Raw genomic sequence first — 9,865 nt, 5'->3', positions numbered from 1 at the left:
ATACATCTGCATTGCTTGCTCTTTGAGGTTTTAGGCTTGGTTTCTGTATAAGGACTTTGTGACAACTGCAGATGTAAAAAGGTCTTTATAAATACATTTGATTGATTTGATTGATTCAAGGTAGAAAAAGTAAAGTCTTGAACTTTTGAATTCAGATTTGTGTTAATGCAGACTTTTTAGGGCAAGAACATGCAATCTGATTCGGTCAGTGCTATTCGGTATAGCAAATACCCATCCGATTCAATGCTTCCCCCTTCGCAGTTTTGTTTATTTATTTGCAGTATTTGACGAGTTAGTCATGTGCGGGCTTGTTTAGATTTTTTTGTGCTTCTGTGGATCAGAATGAGCGTGCATTGTGTCTTGACCAATTTGATAAGTTTGAAGTGTAGTGTGTGTGTGTTTCTTCGGAACAGGGCACCCCTCAAGGGGCTTATTTGAGGCGTCTCGTGGGAAGTCGATTTTGAAGAGATTAAAAATATTCCTGGAGTGATTGAAGCACGTCGGATGAATCGTGTGGTGAATGGTGAAAAAGTGAAGAGTATCTGTTTTGTTTTTTGATATGGAGTCTCTCCCTACTCAGGTGCAGTTAGGGTATTTTAACAGAGCATTTATCACAAGAATGATGCAGTGTGATCATTGTAAAGCTTTTGGTCATGTATCAGGTGTTTGCAGAAGAGAGAAGCAGATATGTCCAAGTTGTGGAAAAGATCACATTATGTCTTTTAAAAGTGAGGAAAATGTGACATTTTGCAATTGTGGTGGGAACCATGAAGCCACGTATTTCGAATGCCCCACAACGGTGATAGATAATGAGGTGGCCAAAGTCAGGGTTGTACAGAGCATTCCATATGCAGCAGCTGTGAAAAGGGTTGAAGGTTTGAATGGTGCTCCTGAAGAGTCCAGGGTGGTGGATAGGCCTACACTGCAGGCTGCAGGAGTTGCCTTTCACAAGCAGGATCCTGATATTTTAAAGGTTAAGAAGGTGGGCTTTGTGGCCTTTATAGCTATGGTAATTAATTGCACTGCCAAGGTGGGGAGAAGGTCCAGGAAGATAGAAATCATAGTGGAGCGGTTCCTGGTGCTGAAAGATTTCTCACTGAAGGAGTTACTGGAATATTGACACAAGCCGTACCATTCTCTCAGGTTCTAGAGCCTGAGAAGGGAGATATGGAGAATTAAAAGAAGGAAGAAGTGGGAAGTTTTGTTTTTTGGCAATGTACTATTTTAATTGGGGTGGATTGTTAGTTTCACTATTATGTATGGATTTATTTGTATTTTTTGTGATTAAAACCAGTCCTCCTGAGTGGCATAGTGGTCTAAGGCGCTAGAAGTGTCACTACAGACCCTGGTTTGTTTCCCAGGCTGTTTCACAACCGGCTGTGATCGGGAGTCCCATAAGGCGGCGCACAATTGTCTGGGTAGGGGAGTGTTTGGCTGGAGGGTAGGCCGTCATTGTAAATAAGAATTCGTTTTTAACTGACTTGCCTACTTAAATAAAAAAGTCCAGTTGGTGGCGGCAATACAGCTTTTTGGGTTGTAATCCGCCATAAAACCCACAGAAGACGACGACGACGAAGAAGAAGAAGTTAGTCATATGACCACGGTGTTTATGGTTTCGGTGAGGAGGAAGTGGTTGCTGTTTATTCGTCTACAGTTTTGCTCTGATTCCATAGTATCACAACGTTCTTCGTCAAAGAACGGCCGAGAGAATACTGAAACAGCATGGTCACAAGGGCTGGTTTGATGGGGGTACGAAGCCGACTCGCAGTACTTTTCTCAGTTGTGCTATCGCCAAGTCTATGCACCTCTTTTGGCCAGGTAGGAAACTTGTCAGGTATTTTGACCGGTTTGTAAGGCATGGGTTGTATTCCTGAGTGTTTACCAGAATTTTTAGCTTGAGTCTGATAATTATCTGTACAAAACCGTTAATCTGAACTTGTTGAGTATAAAAATACTAGCTTGATATGTTTTCCGGGTTATTGAAATACTTTGCAAATGTAACTTCTTTCTATGTGTGAACTGTAATGGTCTATTCATTCCTTTTCCATTGTAGTAGATGCTCCTTGTGAGTGCATACATTTTCATACAGGTCCCCCGTGGGAATCAAACCCACAACCCCAGCATTGCAAACACCATGCTCTACCAACTGAGCCACATCATCACAAACCACTTGATGTCTCGATGTACTCAATTACTGTATTGTGCTTTGTTTTTTGTTTTTTCATGGTGACAGAAAGTCTGCAGGTACAAACCTAGACGACCAGCCTATGTACAACACAGTAATGTACATTTAGATTAAGTGGTTTGTAAGGATGATACATTTAATACTGCACAACAAGTGGTTGTTTTCCCTGTTATTTGATCAAGAAAAATATTACATTTTATGGGGTTGATTTGTGTCTTTGTCCATAACTTTGCACCTTTTGATGTAAATGTTTGAGGACAGGGTTTTGTTCTTTTTGGATTCCATCAGAATGACAATCGCAGAGAAAGGGACAGGGCAACAACTATTACATCCAACTATTGAATCCTGCAAGATTCTGTTCTTAGTTATATAACTACCTTTTTTGGGAAAACAGTGAGTCTAAAAAATATATTTTTGCCTTCGCTACAGATGTCTATCGGTCCGCTGATACTAGTAAAGGCCCAGTGCATTACTTTGTATGGATGTTTTTATTATTATTCTGATTTTTCAAGGGGTGCCTTAGCACCCTCAGCAACCCTACTTCCTGTGGCTATGCTGTGTAGGCTTGAGTGTGAAGTCTCCTATACAGTGCAGAATTCTACACAGCTTTGCAAGATATAGCCAATCTATTTTGTAGATTGTTTACTGTAAGAACGCATAGCAGTATAATGATTTTGGGTGTGATAATGTTGTGGCGCGAGGGCTATTATCTCTGTAACCAACACTGCAATAGACTTGCGCTGTAAGTTTGCACTAACAGGCCGTTGCAAAGCTAAGCGACCTAAACAATCCAACATAACCTCTTGCACCTCTACATTTAGTAATCCATCCTGTGTTTTAATAGCAGATACGTTAACTTGCTGAATTGGTGGCATACAATATGTGAACAAGAGTAACACTTGTTCTGAAGGATCATGTCACTTGACATTACAGTTAATGATGTCATACGTTAGTGAACTTGGGTGGCACAGAGAATTATTTTTATGGACACATCCTGTTCATCTTGTTCTGTCACTGTCACATGCTGTCTTTTTATAATGGGCTCTGTCAGCAGTTATTTTTGGCTAAAATCCAAGCTTCTTCCAAGAGGGAACTTTGCGGTTTGCTTTTTGCCCACTCAGTTTCCCCTGGCCTAACCTGGCAAGTGGCTACATCTGCCAAGCAGTGAGCCAAATGAAGTCTCTCTTTCTCTCTCCCAGATTGACCCCCTGGTCTATGATGAGCAGTTGCTGTGGGTGAGTGGCGGGGCAGGGGCGGTGAACACTTACCGGATCCCACTGCTCTCCTTCACCCCCAAGGGCAGTCTGCTTGCCTTCGCTGAGGGCCGGAAGAAGTCCCCCAGCGATGTGGGGGCCAAGTTCCTTGCCATGCGACGGTCCACAGACAGAGGTAGGCAGGCAGAGCGAGCAGACAGACACAGTAATGCAGGGATGGGCAACTTTGATGGGGTTGGCAGCCCCCCCCACCCCCCCCCAAAAAAATGTGGCCACATCGTGAGGGGCCACAGTGGCTCACAGGTCTGCGTACCCACATGCAGTCAGTAAGCCTTTTGACAGCAAAACAAATCCTGCAATTCTACATATTTTGCCATGGGGCGTGGAGAAAATGTTGCAGTTTTATAGCAAGTTTGCTGCAATTCTACACATTTTGCCATGAGGTGGAGAGAATTTAGCAAAATTATAACTAATTTCATGCAATTATACTCATTTTGTTATCGGTCGGAGAGAAAAATGTGCAGTTTTACAGCTAATTTCCTGCAACTGTACACATTTTGCCATGGGGAGGGGACAAATGTTTGCAGTTTAATATGCTATCTGATGATCAATGGGGCCCCCCCATTTGGTAATTCAACCATGATTACTACAAGTTTAGATAGTTAGCTGGCCGCTAGACTTACCAAATCAAAACATTTTTTGCTGACATGGGCTAATTGACTGACATAACAATGATGAGAACATGCCATGTGGGGAATTGTAATTGGCTCGTTTCAGCTAGTTTTATCTTGTTCTTGATACCATGTCTTGTTTTGAGGTGTTTTTACCGATTTTTATTTTATTTTTTATTTTTTTCCATGTCAACGCTAATATGGCTCAAATTCACTAGCTAGGTCAGCAATGACTGTAACGATGCATTTGACAGACACCAAGTGCTCATTGTGCAAATTGTATTTATGTTTTCAAAAAACATTGGAGACGAAATATATGTTGTCAACAATCTATGCCAACCCGGCCTGTTTTGCCCAATAGTTGCTCACGTTGGAAAACGAGGAGAGGTTTGGTTGTGGTTCAAAGTTCACTGCTGCCCTTACTCTGTTACTGCTTACAAATTGGATCATAACTCTACAAGTATCAGAAATCCCACTCTGGAACTTTTGATATGTCCGTAGAGTATATTATGTTCAACAATATATTAAACATTTAGCAAAATCAAACAATACATTTTTTTCAATATTCATGTTTATATTTTTCAATATTCATAAATGAATGTTTCAAAAATGTTTAATCAAAATACCATTCCTATTACAGAGCAAGCGGTAAAGCTTTATGACACCACTGTATGCTTTGTAGCACCTACAGAATAAACACTATGGAGTGTGTTAAAGGAGGCCTGGGTAAGGTCAATATGACATAAATATGCCAACTTTGAGTCATTATTGGTCAATTATGCTTTTAGATATATATGTCAACAATCCTTCCTCAAAATGAATATTCTATGGATTACATTTTGTTAAAATCCCCCAACACATGGTATTTTTTTTGTCTGGGTTTTGTGAGGAATAATTCTAATAGGAAATTCCAGGTGAACAAAAAGGAAAGGAGAGCAGTAGCAGATAAAATAAATCAATCTTGTTTATTACAAGCTGCAACAGGAAGACACTTCCAGCACAGAGCAGAGAAAATGTCTAACTGGCCTTCTCTGATCAGGCTCTTCTATCTTAAAGGCCCATTGCAGATGATAACTTTATTTTCCTGTTTTATATTTATTTCCACACTGATGTTGGAATAATTATGATAATATCCTTTCAGTGTAAGAGCTGTTTTGATATTGAAATAAAAAGGGCTACATTGGACCTTTTTAAATCAAAGCTGCAAATCTTCACTTGAAGCTCCAGTGGATCTGTTTTTATCTGGATATCAAATCATTTCTGGGTAACAATTGAAGTACCTTACTGTGATTTGTTTTCAATTAAAATGGTCAAAGCTAGCTTCTAAGCAAAAAGCCATTTCTCATGCAAGAATTTTGCTAGGACTGTCTGGGGGTGGTCTGAGTGGGTAGGGGAAAAGGAGCAGTTTGAGGGGATTTGATTGATCTGGCCTGGGTGCCCGGATTGGCGTATTTTGCACAGGGTAAAAGTTGATTGCATTAGTTTTGGAACCCGGCGGCCTTCAGTCTGGCATCAACCACTATCAACAGATATGAGAATAATCCATAACAAGTCTAGTGACCATCAACCCGCACATTGAGTGTCACAAATGGTACACTGGAAATGATGTATTACAGAAACTCCAAATATGCTAAACATTGTGTTCACTCGAAATTAAATATGAACTTTTATGTTAAATATTCCCATTTCAGACAGGACAGAGAAACACAGACATTCGTATTTGAATTGACATTGCTTTTTATCAGTGAATCTTCACTCCAGTGCATTTCATTTACAGCACTCTACTTATGACTGATACTTTCCTCCTCCCTTTGTCTCTCTCTCTCCCTCCTCTATATCTCCCCTCCACCCTAGGTGCCACGTGGTCTCCCACCACCTTCATAGTGAACGATGGCTTCCTGGCTGACGGACTGAACCTTGGTTCAGTGGTGGTGGATGAGGAGACTGGCTCTGTGCTACTGATCTACTCTCTGTGCTTCCACCAGTACCAGTGTGACCCCGCCAGTATAATGCTGGTGGAGAGCATGGACGACGGACTCCGCTGGAGCCCACCAAGGAACCTCTCGGTCCAGCTGGGGGTCAAGAACTTCCTCCCTGGGCCCGGCTTCGGCATTCAGGTGGGTCACCATCATCCAAGGCTTTCAGACTTCTCTTCATCTCCCCTTATTCCTCTCGCTCTTAGAGTCAATTTATATAGTTAATTGAATTAATACATATACACTGAACAAAAATATAAACACAACATATAAAGTGTTGGTTTCATGAGTTGAAAGAAAAGATCCCAGAAATGTTCCGTACTCACAAAAAGCTTATTTCTCCTTTGCCAAGATAATCCATCCACCTGACTGGTGTGGCATATCAAGAAGCTGATAAACAGCATGATCATTACACATGTGCACCTTGTGCTGGGAACGATAAATATCTACTCTAAAATGTGCAGTTTTGTCACACAACACAATGCCACAGATGTCCAAGTGTAATTGGCATGCTTACTGCAGGGATGTCCACCAGAACTGTTACCAGAGAATTGAATGTTAATAACATCGTTTTAGAGAATTTGACAGTACGTCCAACTGGCCTTACAACCGCAGATCACGTGTAACCACGCCAGCCCAGGACCCCCACATCCGGCTTCTTTGACGGCAGGATCGTCTAGGACCAGCCACCCGGACAGTTGATGAAACTGTAGGTTTGCACAACCAAATAATTTCTGCACAAACTGTCAAAGCTCATCGGCGCGCTCGTTGTCCTCACCAGAGTTTTGACCTGACTGCAGTTTGGTGTTGTAACTGACTGTACCGGGCAGATGGCAGACATTGTGTACGGTGTCATGTGGGTGAGCGGTTTGCTGATCTCAACATTGTGAACAGAGTGCCCCATGGTGGGGTTATGGTATAGGCAGGCATAAGCTATGGACAACAAACACAATTGCATTTTATTGATAGCAATTTGAATGCACAAAGATACCGTGACGAGATCCTGAGGCCCATTGACGTGCCATTCATCTGCTGCCATCACCTCATGTTTCAGCATGATAATGCACGGCCCCATGTCGCAAGGATCTTCTGTACACAAGTCCTGGAAGCTAAAAATGGCTCAGTTCTTCCATGGGCGTATAGTCACCAGACAATGTCACCCATTGAGCATGTTCGGGATGCTCTGGACCGACATGTACGACAGCATATCCCAGTTCCTCCCAATATCCAGAAACTTCGCACAGCCATTAAAAAGCACTGGGACAACATTCCACAAGCTACAATCAACGCCTCTATGTGGAGGAGAGGCAAATGGTGGTCACAACAGATACTGACTGGTTATCTGATCCAAGCACCTACCTTTTTTTTTTTAAAGGTATCTGTGACCAACTGATGCATCTCTTGTTTTTCTCAGTCATTTGAAATTCATAGATTTGGGCCTAATGAATTTATTTCAATGGACTGATTTTCCTTATATGAACTAACTCAGTGAAATTGTTGTATGTTGCGATTTTTATTCAGTGTAGTTTCCCCCTCTTTATTTGCCTTCTCTACCGACCTATGACGAGAGCTCCTTTGTATTTCCTTCCTCGTGATTCCATTGCTGACGTAGCCTACTTTTGTGTTGTCAATTATGAGGCCAATTTCTATCATCATAACCCTAACCCTTATATTGTGTATAATAATAAACCTTAGTAATAAATATTGGGGTCAATGCACCAAGGTCAGTCGTTTTGATTGAACTGTTGTGCTTTGATAGAGTACACTATTTTGACTGTCCCTCCATGTCTCCGCTCACAGAAGCACTACCCTCCTGCTAAGGGGCGTCTGGTGGTGTGTGGACATGGCACCCTGGAGGGTGACGGGGTCTTCTGCATTCTGAGTGACGACCACGGACGAAACTGGAAGAATGGCGCCGCGCTGAAGAGCATCCCCTACAACCAGCCCAAACAAGACCTGGACTTCAACCCAGATGAGTGCCAGGTAAAGCTAACCAGGGAGGGAGTGAGCAGGAATGAAAGGATGGCACACAGTACAATAGCCGTGTAGTTATTAGGCTGGTGGGAGGAGCTATAGGAGGAGGGCTCATTATAATGGCTGAAATGGAATTAATGAACTGGTATCAAACTTATGGATACTACATGTTTGACTCTGTTCCATTAACTCCATTCCAGCCATTACAATGCAGTGGCGGTTGTAGACCATTTCAACTGGGGGGGCCAAGCTGCGGCCAGTTGTACTGTTAGAGGGGCCAGTTACATTAGACGTTATTGTTGTCATATCATTTTCTTCACTGCATTGCAGGCATTAGCAGGCAAAAGACCATGTTCATAATCATCATCGTTGCCACTGTCTAATAACGATGTAAAAAAAGAACGATAGCAAAAATTACTTATGTAAAAATTATTTCATTTAGTGTTACAATGAGCCTGTCCTCCTATAGATCCTCCTCTGCCATTAGGCAACCCTCTAGTTTTACTAGTCTGTAGTTTTACTAGTCTGGTACTAGTTTCATAATTATTTTATTTAACCTTTTATTTAACTAGGCAAGTCATTTTAATAACAAATATATACATCAATGATGTTTCTCTTGCGGCTGGTGATTCTCTGATCCACCTCTACGCAGACGACACCATTCTGTATACTTCTGGCCCTTCTTTGGACATTTTGTTAACTAACCTCCAGATGGGTCTCCTTCCGTGGCCTCCAACTGCTCTTAAATGCAAGTAAAACTAAATGCATGCTCTTCAACCAATCGCTGCCCACACCTGCCCGCCCGCCTAGCATCACTACTCTGGACGGTTCTGACTTAGAATATGTGGAAGAGAGAACACAGTAGACGGCATCCGTCAAACGAGGGATTTATGACCTATTTTATGGGTCACGTGGTTACGCCCATATATGTACACCCTGTCCTTCCGTTCTCACGCTCTCGAGTGAGTGCTTATTTAACCAGATAAACAGATGCACTATGTTAAAGCTTACATCTGTCATGATGATTGACGTGTAGTGACCTCGTTGAACCGTGGAATGGGTTTGAACATTTCAAAGAGTATGGCCCCCTTGTTGTAGTGAACTTAGGGCCTGGCTGTTGTATATGAAAACAGTAATGTCTGGGGGTATTGGACAGCCGCAGTATAAGTAAGAGCTGTGAACACTAAATAAGAAATTAAAATAAACCCAGACCACTAAAGAGGAAATTTAACATGTCTCCTAGACAAATTGTAGGTGTACTGTGTTCCTCGTGTCAAGAACACATTGACAAAACAATCGAAGACATTCTTTGGGAAGCCCCTGATTTGTTTTAATGGAGTGCTGGATATGAGTGACGGCCATATGGGTTACATTTTCCAACCAGACGATTCAACGGTGAAGATTTTCACAAACAGCGGCCACGGCACCCTTTTTCAAACAAAAGCAGGGAGTTTTTCTCCTGCGCTGCGGATGAGAGAGTGGCTTAAAATACGGCTGGTGCTATGCCAGATCAAACAGGCCCTGAGTGGGACAACCCTGCCTGGGTACGCACTGGAAGAGGAAGTCTGCAGGTGAGATGATTTGAAAGCCATAAGAATCTATCTATCATCTATCGATCGATCGATCTATCGATCTATCGATCTATCGATCTATCGATCGATCGATCGATGCTCTTATCCAGAGCGACTTACAGTAGTGAATGCATACATTTCATAAATTGTTTTATTTATTTTTTCTGTGCTGGCCCCCCGTGGGAATGGAACCCACAACCCTGGTGTTGCAAACACCATGCTCTACCAACTGAGCTACGGATGCTGGCCAGGTGGGACGCTACCGTCCCACCTG

The 9,865-nt window shown here is 42.3% G+C and overlaps 1 protein-coding gene across 2 annotated transcripts in view; it reads left to right on the top strand.

Annotated features, from left to right (window-relative positions):
• The first annotated feature begins 1,427 nt into the window (after positions 1 to 1,427).
• The window catches only part of LOC106570060 (sialidase-1), a 30,481-nt gene continuing 22,043 nt past the window's right edge, over positions 1,428 to 9,865 (top strand). The window contains exons 1-4 of one of the 2 annotated variants that reach the window (XR_001320609.2): positions 1,428 to 1,818; positions 3,385 to 3,574; positions 5,925 to 6,187; positions 7,847 to 8,029. Coding sequence is in view for 1 of the 2 variants with exons in the window: in XM_014142008.2 (XP_013997483.1) it covers positions 1,723 to 1,818; positions 3,385 to 3,574; positions 5,925 to 6,187; positions 7,847 to 8,029 (732 nt within the window). In the remaining variant the exon portion in view is untranslated. The remainder of the gene's footprint in view (positions 1,819 to 3,384; positions 3,575 to 5,924; positions 6,188 to 7,846; positions 8,030 to 9,865) is intronic. The other variant, XM_014142008.2, reaches the window with a different exon arrangement.

This window comes from Salmo salar, chromosome ssa14 (genome assembly GCF_905237065.1).
Source record: "Salmo salar chromosome ssa14, Ssal_v3.1, whole genome shotgun sequence".
Taxonomy (NCBI): Eukaryota; Metazoa; Chordata; class Actinopteri; order Salmoniformes; family Salmonidae; genus Salmo; species Salmo salar.
The sequence above is the reverse complement of the archived record's forward strand: the minus strand, read 5'-3'. Positions and strand labels throughout refer to the sequence as shown.